Genomic DNA, 20,152 nt, shown 5'->3' with positions numbered 1-20,152 from the left:
TGTTTACGAAGACTGAAGTCTACAGCCCATCAAGAACCCTCGACCTGTTAAAGAAAAACCTGTAAATTTTTCATTATCCCTGTCACCTTGGATGAAATACCAAGCCATGATTAATCCGCCTTGTATGTCAACATAATGCTTTAACAACATATTTCACCTACTGTTTCATACATTTTTCTGCCTGTTCTACCTTGACGTAAATCCAGTTGAAAAACAATTTCTTTTCATAACATGTTTGAAGACAATTCTGAAGTATTTTTGATATTTATATTGATTCTGTCAAATATTTTCACAAGGTGAAAAAATACTATCAAAGCTTCAGCTTTTGACAATAGCTTTGTATTGATCAGAAGCTAATTAATTGTTAATTTCAGATGAAAATAAGTCAGGAATAATTAGCTCGTTAACAACCATATTGGCAATCAGGTTTGTTGTCAACTTTCTCCAGACTACCATTATGTGCAATATATGCAAAGAATTAACATACTGAAACCAAGTTTAATGATGATGAAGATAATTATCAAACCTTAATTGAAAATATATTCTAATTCTAAATTTATCTTTAATTTTGAAAATTAGTTTGATGCATGGCTAAATGTTCATTCTGTTGATTCTAAAAAACTAAACTTGTTGATTTCTATACTATGTGGAACATTAACTGAAATGTGAAATATATGACTGAGAATAATGCAGTCATTACAAATAAGCCCATCGTCACCAGACAAAACTTGATTGGGCATCACCAAATCAACTATCATATCATTTTGTTGTTTTCATCTGTGTATGTAAAATTAAAACACGGTGCCTGAAAAGTAAACAGAAAAAGGTTCTACTATTCACAATTAATAACTGGTAAAAATCTTGTTTACCAAGAAATTCTTGCATAACGAAGTAAACAAATAAATAATCCATTGTAAAAAGCAACTGTAAAAATGATATGTCATATTTGTAAGGCTTGCCAGGAAAACAACACTCCTCATAAACAACGGCCTTAGATCACAGTGTCTCATATTTTACATTTGTCTTTACACAAATGTCCATCCTGACATGTTTGTTGACAGTTTAAAGCATTATATGGTGTTACATACATAATGTATGACGCGACATAAAGCCAAGCTTATGTTCCATTATGCAATGTATCACCCCCCACCCCCAACCAACATCTATACCTCCAAGATGCAACACTCACCTACATGTTGCACATCAACCCCAGCCACTGATCAACTACCCCCTGATCAATATAGATCACTGACGATAATCACAAATCAGACAGACATGTTTTTCAATATGTGATAATCTATTGATGAAGCAGGATAGAAATCTCTCCCAATCTGTTCCCAATATGGCAGCCATTGGCGTGACGAGGGGGTCACATGGCGAATAACTGTGTGTCAACTAGCGATCAGTCTACGGCTATCTATCTACCATTTAGCCACCGCCGGTCACCACTACACACGCACTGCCAGGAATATTTTATGAGTCCATGGCTGTTACAGTAGTGGTCATTGAGATGGACACTGAGATGCTGCTGATCTCGATCTCCCACTGCTGACCAGGCACAGACAGAAGTCCATAGGCTCGGCTAATGTATCGGAATGCCGCTCTTCTCAACACAAGGCAACGATGTCACCCTCAGCCTATAGAAAATTAACTCGACTGGTCCTGTTATCAGCGGCCTACTTATGGCGGCCCTCAAAGAAAATCATCTCGGGTAATAAACAAGACTGTCTGGTGAGAGAAACACAGTAAGCAAGCGAGATAGAGAGAGAGAGGAAAGAAAGCGAAATGGAGGACAAGTAAATCCTTACCCGAGAGCATGGCCTCATTGTGGCTACTACCTGTGTGCTCCTGCATCGCTCATTACCACATTCATACGACTTTCTTATTTTAATTTTTCCTTACAGTAACAGGCTCAATGAGACACACCTCAAAGACCAATACGAGCTGTCGTTCACTCGCAAATGGCCTATTGTTAAGTCATGGCTCAGGTCACAAGCTTGGGCTATGTAAATTCAATTACTGCCTCTCTTGTTGTTTCTTAAAAGACTGTCAAAATATTCCTATTTATTACAACCAGTAGGGATAGAAAGTAATGCAATTTGTTCCCACAAATTCATAAAGCGCGATTGTCTCTCTCGTCCTGAAAACGCTCCTCCAATCAAAGGCTATGAGTCACGGGGTGGGCAATTCATCTACGATAAACTCATAAATGTGATATCTACTAAGCACCCCAGATTAGAATATGAATGGGTAAAAAATGACAGCAGTGAAACCATTCGCCTAAACATATCAGAGTATAAAGTTAAACAAAGCTACCCGCTGTTGCTAGGGGCAACGAGCATTCCGCTATAGAAAAAGACGACCTTTCTGAATAGCTGATCCCCGCTTCATAATGAGAAGGTCTCTGACAGGCTGAATTGATTTAAGAAATTTGACACAAAGGACCCGTTCCCCTGTAAACATGTAGGCCGTTTCATTGGTCTCTGCTCATCTTGGCTATCAAACAAACCACACTATTTGCCCAAAGGCTTTTTGTTCTTAGATGGGTCTGTTCTTTGTAAAAGTGTTTAGAATCAGGGAGGGGGAAGAGACTTGGCTATTGTCCCCCAAAATGATCAACAAACACAGCAATTGTCTTAGCTGCGCAAGATTCAATGATTTTCTTTCAACTTTTGTCAAGTTTCGTGTAAGTGTGTAACTTTGAAATCTCACAATACATCCTGACTTTACACCCTGCTCTCACTCTTAACAGCCGCGGACAATTTCACAGGAATTCTAATTATTTTACAGCTCCTCATTAAAATATACAAACTGCTTGAAATCTCAACTCATTTGACCGAGAAATATTTGATTGCAGTTCTGAACAATGCATTAGAAGGAGATAAACTCAGTGCAAATGGAAGTTCAAAACAAATAATGTTTTCGCAAGGTCAAGTTGTTTCTAGTTATTATAAACATTCAGCAACAACATATAAATAGTTCAGATGGCCTAATATGCAAGGAAAACTTTCACAATGACAGGGGTAATTTTCTGCAACTTGTAAAAAGTTTATCCAAATCATTTCAAGCCCTGTGACAACTCCATACAATCAAGGGAAAATTATTCCGTTTCCCAAGTCATGGAGAGGAAAACAATTTAGTCACCAAGAAAATATTCCAAATTTAAATTTCTGTACAAAGGCCGCTGGCAAACCAATAGAGCGCCCGGAGAGGGACTGTATTTCTTAAACCACAGTTTTAAGCAAACCATGACTGTCATTGCATATTCAGGTTAAATGAATCTGAAAACCCCTTTCCAGTAATTTAACAGGCGATCACGTGCTGCTATGCATGGCCAACCCCTAGTGATTCCTCGAGCCCATCAGTCATATTCATAAATAATGAATACAAGGCCATAAAGCATTCATGATGTTCCCACACCTTGGTGAAGAAAGAACCCTGAAGAGCGCAATTGAATCAAAAACACAAGACAGTTATGGCCAACCAGGTCCTAAAGGGGTCACCCAGCCGAGAAGTATCTGGAAATTAAGGTTACCAGTTGACACACCTACCACTGACTACACGAATGTGTCAAGGAAAGTGGTTTTTCAACTTTAAACCCTGTATTGATTCTACTGTTCAGTATAAGGTTCAAAAGAAATTGATCTTTTCTAAAAAGAACAAAACTTTTCCCAAAGTCTACTTAAAAAAATAAAAATATAAAACATGTTAATCAAAAACATTTGTATATTATAATCATAATTATGATTATGATTATGATTATTATTAATGCTAATGTACAGGTACAAGTTGAGGGTACAAGAGATAGCTAGGAGGGGAACAATTGCTGATGAGCCCTTGGGTCACTGGAAGGGGCTCCTGCAGGAGAGATTATGGCCTCTCTTTCATTTCCATATGGAATGTGACAAGACCATGGTTTGTTTAATGGTCATAACTCGGCCATAGGTTTAGCCACCTTTGCCCTACGACAGGCCATTTATGAAACTGGTTGGTGAGTGACAACAATACCCTGACCACCGGCCACTTTAGCAATGGACAGTCAACCAAGGGTGACATCTCGCCACCTGACCCCGACAATGCAGGTTCATCCAAAACAGGACAACCTTGAGGTCATTGGAGGTCAGCAGTCACATGACAAGGGGACAGCAAAGTTCACAATGGTTTTCTAACAGTATCATGAAGCAATAACTGTAAAAACTGTTCAGGAAGAACTTCCCTAAAAACATGAAAGTCAGTCATAATGGACATAATGGATGATAGTTCAGTGAAGGTCAAGGGGATAATTTAGATAAAATTCAACAGATATAAAAAAAAAAAATGTGATTGAATTCACAGAAATAAATGAAAATAATCAGCCCAATATTTGAACGATAACCAAAAAAGGAAGTAAAGATAACAAACAGGAACCATGATTTGAAAAGTTGTTGAATTGAACAATTAAAATTGATTACATGCATTTTATACCTATTCAGCACAATATATTTGTCAACAAATTAGGAACACTAGCATCTTCCTCTTAAAACCAAGCAAAGCTAGAGTGGAGGATTTGTAGTAAAACGAAAAAAATAAAAAAAATAAAAACAAAACAAAGATGGTAGGGGGAGGGCGCGCACAGCCTGGTGTCAAGTGTGCAGCAGCGTGTACAAACTGCGCCAACACGGCCGAGTTTCGCAACACCGCTGCAGAAGATCAAGGGTCTGCATTGACAGTATCAACACAATCCTGCGTAACGGCACAGGTAGCGAACACCTCAATGTGGAAAGTGTTTGACAAAACCATCAATACCCCACCGTGTCAAACAAACACTCAAACAAACACACAACTTGCAAACTGGCCAAAGCTTCCCGATGCACTCAGACCAAGATGAGGCACAGCCAAAGCCAAAAAAGAAAGCAGTGCTCAAGTGTAAACGTCCAATATAACATTTTCGGTAGCGTACAACAAATACTCGAAACGACATTTCGTAATTGGAATCAATTTTCTTCATGAAGAATAAACTGCATGTTAAATTTGGATTGAAATATGTTCAATTTCCCCTGAAATTCTCATATGAAGCCTGCACTGCCGGATTATTTCTGAGTCAAAGAATTTAACGTCATCCATCCTCTATATCTATTGCCATAATATCACATAAGGACTTTAATATTGAATATTGTGATATACATATTCAAAATTCATATTCATGGTATCATGGGTTTGTAATGAACATTGGAAATTGCAAGAAGTTATGAAAGATAAATATAACTTTCATGTCCACAAGATATATTATAGAGGTAAAGTCAGGATCAGAGGAGGAAGACAGAGGAAGGAGGTTAGAGACAGTATTGAACTTGGACTCGCTTCATTTATCCTAGATTGCATCAGAAATGATGGGACGACAACATAAATCACACTGATTATTTGCAGGCCATTCTATCGGTGGCAATAAAACAAGGGCCATGTCCGACTTAATCTCTTTGAACTGACTAGCATTGTAAATGACCCTAAAATTAATCAGATCCTTGAGATAAATGAGCAGAGCTGCCTTATGTAATCCTCTAACCACCCTGGAAGATCTGGAGGAATGAGAATCATCGGACACAGACCTGAGGGTCAATGCGAGGAAATCTCTTAAACAGAATGCATTTAATGAAAACACTCTGCAGGTGATGGGAGACAGTTACACCTTAATGATTTAAGGATGGGCAGTTGTTGTTTACGCTCTGAATACTTGAAAGAAACTGAACTACATAAAAGAACCACACTGTGCTGAATGAACAGCTTCGGGGCAACAGTGGTGAAATAAAGGAATTGAGGGTGGGGGGTGAGAATGGAGGGGGCAAGTCACAGAGAAGAATGGGGTGGGAAATGAGAGGCCACTTCAGGGTGTAGACTGAAAGGGCAGTAACTATAATATTTCTGACAGTAACTATAATATTTCTGAGAAGAGAAAATCAGAAAGGAATATACATGTATGTATTTTGTGAAATTAGGTTATATCAGAGGACAAAAGGGGTGTTGTATGAAGGTGTGATGGGGATTGTGTAATTAATCATTGTCATGTTTCCTGGAGAGCCACAATGAAGACAAGGGCTGAATGTGCTGGGATAGTCAGGGAGGGTTATTGCTTGGGAAGGAAGGTCTTATGTGACTTGGATAGTTGATGTGGCATCTGAATACTCATTAACTTCCAGAGTCAGCGGAGAACATGCTGAGGACATGGGGGTAGAGGAATAGTCCAAGGGGTGATGAGGAGGATGGAGAAGGGAGTATATGGGGCATATAATGAATAACTTGGGGTAATGGAGGAGGGAGGGGCAAGATGGTTGTAAGAGGATGAGCTGGGGTAGAAATGATGAGATAGGGTAGAGTGAAGAGTTGGGGTGGGTGGGGAGAGTTAGGGTTGGAGCGATGAGCTTGGATGGGTGGGGTGGAAGGTTGAGATTTAGGATTAGAAAAATGAGTTTGGGTGGGAATGGGGTTGGGGTTGAAGGGATGACCTGGGGTGGGTCGATGGGGAGAGTTAGTGTTGGAGTTGATGAGAGGGGTGGAGTGGTGTAGTGAGGTAAGTTGAGAGTGAGTGAGGGAGTGAGTATTTTTTTATGCCGCTTATAGCAATATTCCAGCAATATCACAGCGAGGGACACCAGAAATGAATCTAACCCGGTTCTTTAGATCTGGTGTGAGAGGAGTGGGTGGGGCGGTGGGATGAATTGGGGTAGGTGGGGTTAGAGGGATGATCTGGGAAGGGGTATGGTGGGTGGGGCGGTGGGGATGAATTGGGGTAGGTGGGGTTAGAGGGATGATCTGGGAAGGGGTATGGTGGGTGGGGCGGTTGGGATGAATTGGGGTGGGTGGGGTTAGAAGAATGATCTGGAAAGGGGTATGGTGGGTGGGGGCAAGGAGCATGAAGATGGAGATTGTCATTGTGTTGATAAAGCTTAAGGGAAATCATGTGTAGAATTTCATCTGATAATTATTCCTGTGATGGGCCATGTCAGGCTCCTTGAGTCCAGGGGACAACATGATACTCCTCATTCCAATGGCTACTCCACATCTGGCTTATCTCCACCACCATCACCATCACTAATAGTTTCTCTAGCAATTCAGTTTGTGCCCTGTCTCTGTGTCAAGACATTTTAATCCTCCACATTCATCTATCCCTGGTTGAGAAATCTATTTATCAAATACAAATCTGGCACCAGCTTCTTCAGTTGAGTGTGAGGTTCCTCATGGGCAGACCACAATGATATAGCAAGATAGTTATTTCCTAACCACATACTGCAACACTGAAACAGGTGGCAGCAAAGGCTCCTGCTGGACATATGTGGTGTAATAAGGATAAGGACACAGAAACTGTTTTCCTAGCTAATCCCTTTTGTCAGACAAAACTGACCAGTCTATCGCCACCTAGACGTGGACAGGGGCCAAAGCAAATTTGTAAGTTTGTAAGCCAACAAGAGGGTAAAAGTTCCGCCAGGACATGATCACAAATGGCTGAGTCATCTTAATCTGTATAATCCTGCATGGACAGTTTGTGTATTTCACACCTCTGGACAAGACATGCTATTGTTTTAGTCTTGACGTGTGGATCAGTGGGGTGTTTACTTCTTTGGCAAATATAGGGTGGGTCGCTTCACAAACAGAAGACATTGAAGGACATAGGAAAACCACAAATAAAAGAAGCTACCACGGGTGTGGCTTGTGACTCATCGGTAATTAATCTGTCTAAATTGTAAACTTTAACTGTAGCAGAGCAAGCATGTCATTAGACTGGGGCAGAATCATAGAGCCATTGCTTAAGATAGATATAATCATGGATGGCAGTTTATGTACTGACTATCTGGGTAGTGGCAACCCATTAACAATCTCTGTCTAAAGCATTTATTATAGCCTAGTCTTAGCTATATATTACAGTAATTCTTTAGAAAGTGGCACAATTGTGTTCCGACTTGAAAGGAGTAGTTTTATAATGAGTGTACAGTTTCTTTCAAAGCTTTGTCCCAGATATTCGTCTATTCAATATTAAAATCGAATGAAAGGGGAATGTATTTCCCAGATGAGAGCTGCATATTTACGCCTTTGTTTCGGGCATTGGTACACGCTAGCGACATTACAGTCACATGACCCTTCTCGGGGAGAGGGGGCACTTCTTCTATTGTGAATAACACGATTTTACTCGTCGCAGGACACCATGCAAAATGATCCTTTATCAAATATGAATTCTTTTCATTACCCTAATCTACAAACAAGCTGGAGGACCTGTCAGTTAAAACTGTAGCGTGGTGGCCTACATAACACAGTGAAGACACATAAACGTCCCAGCCAAGCACACCATAAAGGCACTCAAATACTGCTTACAAAAGTGACTTTCAATTGCAACAGGAATGAACAGATTGTGATTGAAAGAATATGTTAATGGCCAGTCTACTACAAAGAGTGCACATGAGAAAGATCAGAATAACTACAGGTGGTTGAACCTGTCTCGAGCAAACATGTTGAGAAAGTCATAACTTGGATAAACAAATTTACTGGCAATCATATCATTGAAACTTTGGTGTGGGCAACATCCCATGCTCAATCGTACAGGAATCTGTGATGTCCATGCTTATGTTGCGTCCTTGCCAAGTACCTGCTCATGGCTTCTACCTAGCTATAAATCACCTTGAGATCACCCAAACATCCATAAATATGCTTTGTAAGGTAGCTCCAGTTTTGAACTCCAAATCTTTTCCAAATCACCTTTAATCTTGTTTGTGAAAGTGTACAGGAGTATCTGAACTAAATCTTCAAATTTTATCACTCTAACCAACAGGTCATGTGAATATGAATAAAGCTGAACCTTGAGATGACAATCTTGAATCACATCGTACATGATACTCTGAGGTGTGTAAGAGTTGTCTGCTCTTTGGTATAGAGATCAAAATGGTGATTTGGGTTGGAAGATGAGATTTTGGGTGTCCATGAAGGATGTGGTTAAGTGGAAACACAATCTGCCATAAAGCAATCCAACTGCTAAAGGCCAAGGTGTAGATATATCATCAGGGTAACACTATCCCACCCTGGAAATGCCCCACAGAAATTCTATCCACTCTCAAATGACTCCAGAAAAGGACAGCAACAAGCCTTTAATTTCAGCCTTCCAGACACCTTAATTCTTAGATTAGCTCATCCACACAAGCTAAGACGTGAACATTTTACAGAAAAGAATTGTATCATGTTTTGTAAGTGACAACTTATTAAAATCCAATCTAGCCTAGCCTTGTTAGATATTAGTGTGGGAACGTAGCCTCCGATTCATGGGTGTGTGAAAGGGCATAGAGATATTCAATGAGATTGTGAAGGATGAATAGTTCAAATTGGAATTATACCTTTGGCTGTAGAATAGTCACTATGTTGGCTCTTAAGATTCAACATGAAGATGAAATAATAGAAGCAAAATTGTACTTAACTAGATTTAATGGCCCAAAACTCCTTTACATGGAAAAGCAACATATGTGCTTTGAATGACAACTAGTTTGTGTTTACTCCCTGAAGCCTAGTTTAATGTTTATTTAAATGATAAAACAAGTCAAAGGATATTTTTAGCATAACAGGTTTTGTAATGGTATTCATCAATGCCAGGCCTAATCAGGTCACACCAGGGACCCACCCCTCCCTACTGAAATCCACCACCCTTATCATGATATAATACCCTCACCTCAAGCCATCCCACTTGAAATTTTCCACCCTAGACATAAAGACCACTTGTGTGATAAGGGAGTTTTATAACGAGGTTGTTATACTGACAGTTGTTATAATGAGGGGTTTGATTGCGCTGACCTGCTTTATAATGAGACACTAGCGTAATCAACAACATCCTGTTACCTGCCCGGCCAGTCGGGTCAACACTGATATTAAATTGGCAGCCATATTGAAAATCAATTCTTCAATGCTACTGTCCTATTCACGCTTTCTCGCCTATTGTTTATGAATTATAGATCTTTTTGTCGTTACATCATGATAGTCTGGTAAAGCCGTCAATTATTAATCAAAACACTCAGCGTAAACTATCTTTCTTGACAATGAATTCTCTTGTCTTGTTATTCTACCTCTTAAATTGTAACTTTCTGTTACAATTTATTTTTGAATATTTCTCTCACCAAAGGTATGGTATTGTTTTTCTCAGTCAAAGCTTAATGTTTCATGGTGTCGAGAAAAAATGATAAAAAGATGTTCACAAAAGATTGCCTTTATAAACAAGTTTCATTTGTCTCGAATAGTTGCTAAGCATGGTAACTGTTATTGATTTTTCAGAATCGTGTCTCTCATCTACTTTAATGTTAATTTTACTGTGTTGCAATATGAATGCTATAACAGTGATAATTACTTCTACATATCCATGGCTACCAGCGTACTACCTCCCTCACCTCAACATTTAAACTTTCACAACTTTAAAAATAGGAACAACGCACGGATTCCCTTTCAACACATTAGTCACCATATTCATCATGTGATGTTGCCATAGATACCTCATTATCAACCTAATAATCAGATTTACATGGATCTGGAGCTACATCAAGTGATATTTACTTGAGTTATGATTATTAGATGTTATTATAAAGCTCAACAATCACAAAAATAACTTACGGACATCTTGGATTTGACCCTATCACATTGAACTTGGATTGACAAAATATGTCACCAGTGTTCCATATAATATGAAAATTAAGAGAGAAGTTCAATACGATCAGAAATGAAGGATTTGAATGTCTGGGTTTCTAACTACCAAATATTATACATAAACATTAGTGTGTTCGAATGATTCTTGAATTATCTTACCTTCATCATCGAAGTCTATACTTTCTCCATCAGTCATCTCCTTGACAACGAAGAGGTTGGCCAGATCTTCCACAGGTGTGCCGGCCTCCTGCGCCTGCACCTTGACCTGACTTTCTGCCTGCAGGTGCTTCATGGAGTGGACATGCTGGATGAGGCGCAGCTTGGTGCGGGTGGACACAAGACATACTGTACATTGGTAATACTTTTGGGCAGCCCCACTCAACTTGCCCTCCTCCCCCTGGAGGTGGCGGAACAGTTGGGCGCTGCCCTCATGCTGCAGGTTGCTGCCGTGCATCTGCAGCTTGTGAATACTGTTGGTGTAGTAGTCGCAGCAGTTGCAGCGCACCTGAATGGGGTTGCTGACGTTCAGGTACTTGAGGCGCCATTCGTTGTTGCTGCCTCCTTCCTTGATGTGGTTCACTAGCTGAAGTCTTTGGATATGTTTGTCAGTTTTGCAATGCAGCTGAAAGTTGGCCTTAAGGTTGGTCTTGTATGTGCACAAGTTGCACATGTATGTGCCGTTGTTGACCACAATGTGCTCGTTCTCTCGCTGCTTGCTGCGGTCATGTTGAAGATGCTGATGAAGGGCTTCTAATGAGTCTGTAGAGAAGATGTTACACACACAACACTGGTACAGTTTGGAGGAGTCAATGTTCTCAGATCCAGTTTGAGGAAGAGCCGTGCCATTTTCTTTAGTTAAATTAACCGGCACCTCAAAGCCAGGTGGGAGCCCAGCCATGAGGACCTGTTGGTCAAAAGGGAACATTCCTCCTGACATCGGTGACGGCAGTCCAAACATGGCTGGGTCCTGCTGTCCTAGCATCATGAGCTGGTTCATCTGGATGTGCATGTCTCGCTGCATGTGCTTCATGTTCTGCTGAAGCACCATCATGTTGTGCGTGTGCTTCTCACTTGTCATGTGGATGCGCAGGTTCCGCGCCACTGTGGTTTCATAGTTGCAGACGTCGCATCTCCAGGTCTGTTTTGGCTTGGCCTTCTTGTACTGGCTGTCATCATTGTTATTGAAAGGAGATTGTTGGGGAGGCATCTTGATCTCATTGCTACCATTAGCAAGATCCTGCATGTTGTTGATGTGCTTGTCTGATTGCATGTGTATACTGAGATTGCCTTTAGTTGTTGTGGAGTAGTTGCACACCTCACAGCGGTATGGCTTATACCCACAAGAGTAGGTCTCCCCACGGGCAAGTCGTGGGTGGGCCTGGTTGGTTATGCAGTAGATACACTGAGCGTCATTGTCAGGATGTTTCTCCTTCATGTGGATTTCTAATGTTTCCTGGTACTTGTAGTGCCAGTTGCACTTCGGACATTTTAATGTTTTACAGGAGTTCCGGGAGTGCATCATTGTCATGTGACCACCTAGAGATTGGGAGGAACTGAGAATCATGTCACATTTCGGACACTCCACCCCTTGTGCACGGCCCTGAGGGTGTTCATCACACATACCAAGGAAGCCTGTGAAGGTCTGGGAGTTAACAAGAGAGGGGCTGGCTATGCTAGTTATAGAAGATGAGTTCATAGTTGAGGTAGAGGCAGTGTTGTCAGCGTTGCCCTCACCTGGTAACTTAGACTTCTCGCTGTTCTCTCTTGGACTATCTGGATCAGCCTTGACCTTGGTACTTCTGGCTGAGCTTTCGTCTGCAGATCGGGAGTAACCCAATGGTTCCTCCTGATCGGAGTCCTTGCCATTTGAGTCACTATTTTCCTTATTCCCGTCAACATCTTCAGATTTCACAGCGGATTGAGAATTGGTTACCCATGAATTAACATGCTTTGAGGACACACTGTCATTTGCTGACTGGTTTTCCAATGCTGAAGGTAATGAGATTTTTGGTTTTGTATACACATAACTCACAGTGGTAGATTCCTGCTTGCTGTTCGAGCTGAGAGCATTTGCACACATAAATGATGGACTCTTGGAGCCAGAGGAAGCTGATGAGGCTGATGCTGGTACAGGCATGGGCTCCAGAAACGACATCAGAGGCCTCTTGCCCTTGCCAACACCCTGAATTATTGCAGATGCATTTTTCTGAGACATTATTGTCCGTTCCTCCTGATTGAGGTGCATGGAGTGCTCAGTGGTGGCATGTGCTGTGAAAGACTTAGCAAATCCAAATGACAATTTGCAGATGAAACACATAAGGATGGGTTTGGTGGGGACAGTAAGGGCTTCAGACTTAGCAGAAGAGGAGGAGGTAGATGATGGCATGTGGTTTTCATTGCTGTGGGACGAGTCTGAGGACTCCTCCCCTGATTTCAAGTCTTTCCCTGATCGCACGTCATACACTCGGTAACTGTGCATAATTGGTGCTTCATGGGTAAGTTTCTGGGAGGAACTAGATGTGTTGCAGTAATTATTCAAAAACGATGCTGGATTTCTAGGTACAAAAAAAGCATTTGAAATAGGGTGTAGAGTGGGGACTGTTGATGACAAACCCTTTTTGTCTATGATTGCCCCATCCTGCTTGGGGACTTCTATGTCAAGGTCACTGATCTCAGAGTCACTTCCTTCAATAATGTATGCGGAACCATCAGGGTTATAAACAATCTTGCCATTAAAGCTTTCTCCGTCACTCATTTCACTTTCATTGTCGGCAAAGTTGGGGTCTTTTGAATCTAACCGCGCACATGAATGATCCATATATTGCTGCAGAGTGAGGAAATCGCGGTTGCAATCTCCACACTCCACTGGGTCTTCCTCACAATCTGACCCAGCACCTCCATCAGAGTTACCTCCCTTGACCGGAGAGGCAGCCTCCATTTCAAGAGGAGTAACTCCTAGACTCGTATCATCATTTGTCACTGAATCTTCAACATCTTTCAATCCTTTATTAGCAAGCATTGCTGATTCCTTGTAGTTATAAAAGTTGTCGCTTCGCTCCTCGCTATGAGAGACCACCATGTTGTTGGATGCCGATTTCTCTTCAGTATCTGCTGCGTCTGCCGCAAAAGGGTGCTGGTCCCCCATGGACAAGGAGGCCGACTGGAGGGCTAGTGGAGGATACACACACGACAATGACTGGGACTGCACAGCCCCATTCGTGCTCAAGGACCCCACGTCCATGGCAAACTCTGTTTCATTCTTGGGGCCATGTTGCTCGCTCCTCACTCCGGCAATCTGAAGACAGAAGGGAATTATCAGCAAAGGGTAATACAAATTTTATTTTTAATTCAGTGTTTTCAGATTTCACCATTGTGTCAACAATCAGCATTGCAATATCTGTATGTTATCCCTGAAACACCTATTTCTCTCATGTGATGTTTCCATGTTCAATGTATTCATGAAAACTGCTTGAAACTCCCCCTAATTTTCACAATGTGACCATTCCACATGCACAAATTCAATAGTTATTTCCAATACATGCCCTTATATTCAATGATGTGACATTCCTAGATTGGCTGAGACAGAGGCTACACTTCAGGTATTCAATAGATCCCAAGTGAACAGAAGGTTGTCAATCCAAGGAGCCATGGAGCCTACAAGTTCTGGTGGCAAGGAGCCTGATTGCGTCCGAGTATTCTTTTTTTCTACACAACAGGTGCTTCCCACAATGCAAATATCAATATCAATTTATGTGGTACGTGTATCCATCATTGCTTGACACCCTGATGTGATGAGACTCTTCACCTGCTGCATTTTGCTCAAGCTGTCAGACTTATATGCTGCATTGATTACAGCACAATTACACAAAAATGACCATAAGCTAACCAGGAACAAAGACAGTGAACACTAGCAGCGTAAGCCATCCTGGCATTAATTTTCATCAGCTTACATGGTGATAATCATATACAATAAAGTTCTTCACCATCTGTTTCCAATTATAATTTATAAATTGTTTCATTTAACATGAAAAACTTCAAATGTAGTCACAAACTTGAGGATATTACTTATTTTCTGTCATTAATTATTCAATTTGAACAAAGTTTCCAATTCTCATAAATATACAGCAAAAAATGTAAATTTTAAAGGAAAAAATATCTATTTCCCTTGCAGAATTATTTAATTTTCAGCCATCACTGAACTATATTTCACAATTGCATATGAATCATACATATTTAATATTGTTGGACAACTTTTTTTTACACTACCCAAATTTACCAGAATGATTTAACTACATACCTACAGTTGATGACATCCAGTTGAGAATGCATCCACTTATTCAAAAGTCATAAGTCCAGTTTAAGAGAAGAAAATATTTTGTGACATTCTTACTGAGCGCTTTCAACAGAATGACATCATGTCTCATAGAGCGATTCTAACAGCTAGCGTAGAGTCAGTAAATGTTTGAATGTGAAGGAAACAATGTGCTTAATAATAAATTGATACGAGCAAATTAATCAAGCCTCAAGCTGTTGTTGATCAATAGTATATTAAAACATTATCCAACCCCAATACTGTTATCTGTCGCAGAGAAATGTGTTATGCTCATTAATTTCTATTCTTATTACTTTCCAGAATCAATTTCTTCCATAGAAAGAAAGGACGATAAAAGAAATTTGCGTCTTTCTCATAGACCAGGAGAGGCTGTTGCATTGTCTGTTGTATGGAGAATAGTCCTCACACATTTTGTCAATAAATATCTGTTACTGTATGTATTGTTTTTAAAATTATGCATATACCGGCAAATACGAATCAATTCTGGCCTTCCGTATTAATAAGGGAGCCATATTAGAAGTTGTCAGCTCTCCATGAAAATGCAACAGGTGGTTCACTGTGCCTGGAAAATGTGCCAGTATGGCTCACGATGTATAGATTCAAGTTTGCCGTATAAAGGCCTGCTGTGAAAGGGTTAACAGAAATGTATCAAATCTACTGGAAAAATATAAATGGTAAAAAGCTCTTTGTTACAGATGTGTTTGAAATTATGCCTTAATCCTTGTACGCTGCATGCTTCTTGAGTCACCCTATCAGTTAGTTAGCTGCCTGGGATTATCATAAAAGTGGGGACAAAGGTTAAAATATTTTCTTCATTAGCATACATATCACCAAGTTCCAGCATGACTAACAAGCCGTAATATTGTTTTGCTTTTCTCTATGGTAATGAACAATAGAGTTATCTATACAAGTTATAGTCATTGAAATGTGTATACAATTCATCAAATAACATTTTTGCAATAATCCAACAAAGCAGGCATTTAAAGAATACATTATACTCATCCTACTGATGAGATTAATAAATATGTTAAATACCAAATTTACAGTTTAATAAAAGTACAGGTTTCAGGGAAAATGAAACAATATTTTTTTTTAGTTAAGTTTAAAAGAAAATAACCAAGACTTGACATAAATCATAGCGATGTAGAGAAATGGTAAACTTGGGTCTGCTTGATGAATTAAGCAATTTTGATATTAAAACTGACATTTCAGAAAAGTAATAAAAGTCTTAATGAGGAGGTTAAAAAACAGTTCGTTAGCAAAGTGCATAAACAGCTGGTTCCAATAGAAGCTCTGCGGCCATTAAAGATTGACTTCACACACGATCACTGGGTGTTATGACTCCGCCTGACCCTATCTGGGGCTTTCCGCCTGGGCGGTGACATACGATATATCTCTTAAAACATTAGTAAAAATATCACAGTAAAAATTGAGCCATAAATCGGGTGATTTTATTTTTGCCATTTTCACTTGTACAATATCCTGAAATACTAGACGGGCTAATGTATAGACATGCAACACACAGCTTGTTTTATGACACGGAGCATATTGTTCTTTGATTTGGTGTTTTAATTGTATTTCCAGTTTTACAAAAATATTATCACTTTTAGAAATTGGAAGGAATTCTTTCATAGGCAGTGACAAACATTTTCAAAAATCTTGTGATAATATTTTTATAGTGGAACCTTTCAAAAGCGTTATGTGTACAAATAGTACAGGGTGTTAATTTCAATTATCTAAAAACCAACTCCAAGATGCAACAAAATCAGAAAGTTCCTGATTACGGTAACAAAAAGAACAAAGAAGCTGCCAAAATACAGTAGGTAAAGTTATTAAGACTTTTTCTCGCTGTCATTTATTCTTTTTGTTCCCATAAAAATGCTGGAAGCTGGGAGTGTTTGAGTGAGATAAGCTTGGTCCATTATAAGGGAATTTGGCTGAAGTCTGGGCTAGGAATTCGTAACGGATGTTTCTTACAAATAACATCACACTCACACTAAAACATTTTTATAGCTTTCTATTTCTGCTCCCTAGCAATCTATCTAATCACAAAGACTGCAATGGGTATAAATTTGCTTTATGTGTCAGTTCTTCTACTTGAGTACAGGTCGGGGAATTTTTACACTTTGATAACTTTTCATCCAAAAGATAAAAGAAAAGTTTTGCCTACTTTAATTTTTCATTTGAGATTTTCATACATTCCGTTACATTAATTGAGGTAGCAGTGGCCCATACTTCATTTAAATTGCACGAAAAAACAAACATAGTTATTGTGATCCATATGGATAAAAACATATGTTTGTCCGGGACAAATAAAAGAAATGGTTATGTTTGCAAAAATGTAGTCATTAGTCCAAGCTCCAAATAAATGTGTTAGAGCAAACAATTCTACACATTTCACACAAGTAGTCAGTAACTTATTAACAGACATCTCAGAGAAATAATGAGTATGTTTTCACACTGAAAAGAATTAGAGAGACTATTGAAAACATTTTTCCCTACAATCCCTTCCGATTCCTACTTCCCAAGGATGTTTTGCAAGTATTATTGGACGGGTATGTTTATCCGGAGCAATATTAAGGAGACAAGTCAGGAGGTCAGAGGTCGATGTCTAATCACAGCAAACAGCCCCTATCAAAATCCTCAGTTTTAATTTTCTTCCTGAATTCTCCTGATGACTAACAGCCAGTGGAAGACTTGTGCCTTAGTCATTCTCCACTTGGGTAGGATAGGGAGTAGGTATCCCTTACCCAATCACTACTCTCTTCAAAGACACTGATTGTGATGAGAGCATTCTTTTGTGGCATTCCCTTGCACTGTGAGTTCAGCCCAACCCTCCCTTGCCGGCCCCCTCCATTCACATTTCCATAATATCCCCTCCAACTCGCCCCCATTGCCTTCCCCCGCCGTAGCTCCCAGTCGTCTCGCGCCTCCCTCCATCTATCTTCCGCCGCGAGAAGACCACCTACAATAATATTTTAGTCGGGAGTGTGTTTACAGTTATGTTTTTTTAAAACTCTACACTTGTCGGTGAGCAAGACTTGAGCCCTCTTTCAACGAGAGCTCTCTTTCTCTCGCTAGTTGCTACCGGTCTGCAGGGTCTATGGACTTGCAGATAGCAGAACCCTAGGGCCGCTACATTTAGCGCCTGGCCTGGTGTCCTCCTGGTACGGGAGCTATAAATGGCTAGGGTGATACTGGCTGATATCAAGCGCTGACCTGGTGTGAATGGTCGGCTCATCAAACCTACCTCCGTGTTGACTATGGTGCAATATGGGTTAGGCTCTTGGGGACAGGGGTGGAGCAGCAGGGCGGTAGATTGCCTGCCCTTAAAGGGGCTCTGTTTGGGTGGCAAAATGTAACAGCTGTCTGCATATGATAGCCTTAACACCCATTTACTGAGGTTATGTTACGCAATATCAACATGAAAAAGATTAGTATCATGTCTACATGTTTCATAGTCAAATGTCTACAGATTTTTTAGTCAAGTTAAAGATAATGTTGGAAAAGAAAAAATTCAGCTAAATGATTCAGTCTTTGGTGCTGAATTGATATATTTACGGATTGCCAATGTATGATGAAACAAGAATACACTAATGAACTACTAATTAACAAATTGTTAGAAAGAAGATAATTAGTTATAACACTCTTGTACGAAATGAACTAAATTACAAATGCTTGTTAGGCAGACACTAATTAGCAAAAATGCTAATTAACACAAAAATTCACTCTAATTAGTCTGCTTTATGAAACAGATATGATTTATTGTGCTTCATGAATTCATAATTTGCACACTTATTAGAATTGACTGCTTCTGTACAATATACAACTTTGTTACAGAAAAAAGTTTAAACATCACAAAAAAACTATTCAAATAAGTTAATGCATCTTATAAAAATTTAATTACAAACAACAACTTCAATGTTACATGAACTAAGAATGTTTTAATTCAAACATTCAGTGATGGGACATAAAACACTGGCTTGACAGAACATTAAATTGGATATTGATTCAGACAATCCCTTTTTCCACCGACAAGAAAACCCAAACAGGGCCTCCCAGACTGTGTTGGGATAAGCAGAGTACAAGTGTTTTTTGCCAGGATTCGTTGAGGTTGTAAATGGTGGCAGACAGAAGGGTTTAATACAGCATCACAGCAGAGTTTAGCTTGTGCCAGTCAAATGTGTATATATACCTGTCAGACTGCTTGTTCATCCTGACTACTGATGAACTTTCTCAAGTTTCTGGCGGGAGTAAAATGCCTAACAGGCATGTACAATCAGATTAGGGGCGTTATATAATAGTGCTACTGAAACCCAAACATCCAAATCGGTAGCAGAAGCCAGTAGCTCAAGACCCTCCTTCAAACCCGTCCCAGAGAACTTCCAGAATCAAGTCTGGCAGTTATAGTAAATAATGGCTGCAAAAAGCGCCTGCTTCTTTCATAAAGAGCAGACGTGATACCCCAAAAGTAAACTTCCTCCAGTTGAATGGGCAGAAGCCGTGAGAGGGTTGTAGTCATGTTGTATGTAAGGTCATAGTAAGAGTTAACCATGCAGAACAGTGATGAACCACTTACCGGGTTCCTCTGCTAGCAGAGGTGGAGAGAGAGGTATAGAGAGGGACGCGGCCTGATGGTGTCCACTGCTCCCTGATCCAGGGATAAATCAAAGAAAATGAGTTGCGATGAGGGCGTAATGAAGTTAGAGAGGCAGCGAACGCGAGGCGTGAGGGCTACTTACACTACAAGCATTAATCAGGCAGCGAGGACCAACTTGTTCCCGTCTCTGCCTCTGCCCTCCCGGCCTGATCTACTGCCCAGTAGGGGCGACCATGGACAGCCCTCTTTCAGCCAAGCGTATCATATGCAGATCACTAATTACAATTTGGCCAGGACCAACAGACCCTTGCTACAGGTGCTTGGGTCCTACAGCCTTCCTTCCAAGTTGCGCATTGGATGGCAAGATGCTTTGTTAAGATGGGAATGACTTTTTGACCTCTCATTTTCACTTTTCTTTGGATCTGACCAGGCAGTGATAGGGAGAGGCAAGCAGACTCAGATCCTCTGCATGTGTTAATGATTTGTTTGACCAGGAAGACTGGTGTAATTTCACAGGCCCCGGCTGATTACTGCCCTGTGCTACACTTGTTATATGAATGTCTCATCCTCTCTCCACA

The 20,152-nt window shown here is 40.3% G+C and overlaps 1 protein-coding gene across 11 annotated transcripts in view; it reads right to left on the bottom strand.

The window, feature by feature from the left end:
- LOC124120841 (zinc finger homeobox protein 4-like) overlaps window positions 1–20,152 on the bottom strand; it is a 128,425-nt gene that overhangs the window by 22,662 nt on the left and 85,611 nt on the right. For 7 of the 11 annotated variants that reach the window (XM_046483724.2, XM_046483725.2, XM_046483721.2 and 4 more), the window contains 2 exons: window positions 19,554–19,625; window positions 10,801–13,936 (listed from right to left, as the gene is read on the bottom strand). In XM_046483724.2, the coding sequence (XP_046339680.2) occupies window positions 10,801–13,882 (3,082 nt within the window). In that variant the 5' untranslated portion in view covers window positions 13,883–13,936; window positions 19,554–19,625. The remainder of the gene's footprint in view (window positions 1–10,800; window positions 13,937–19,553; window positions 19,626–20,152) is intronic. The other 4 variants (XM_046483714.2, XM_046483719.2, XM_046483715.2 and 1 more) reach the window with 1 other exon arrangement.

The sequence above is a fragment of the Haliotis rufescens genome, unplaced genomic scaffold (genome assembly GCF_023055435.1).
Source record: "Haliotis rufescens isolate VD_foot unplaced genomic scaffold, xgHalRufe1.0.p SCAF_19, whole genome shotgun sequence".
In the NCBI taxonomy this organism is placed as follows: domain Eukaryota; kingdom Metazoa; phylum Mollusca; class Gastropoda; order Lepetellida; family Haliotidae; genus Haliotis; species Haliotis rufescens.
The sequence above is the reverse complement of the archived record's forward strand: the minus strand, read 5'-3'. Positions and strand labels throughout refer to the sequence as shown.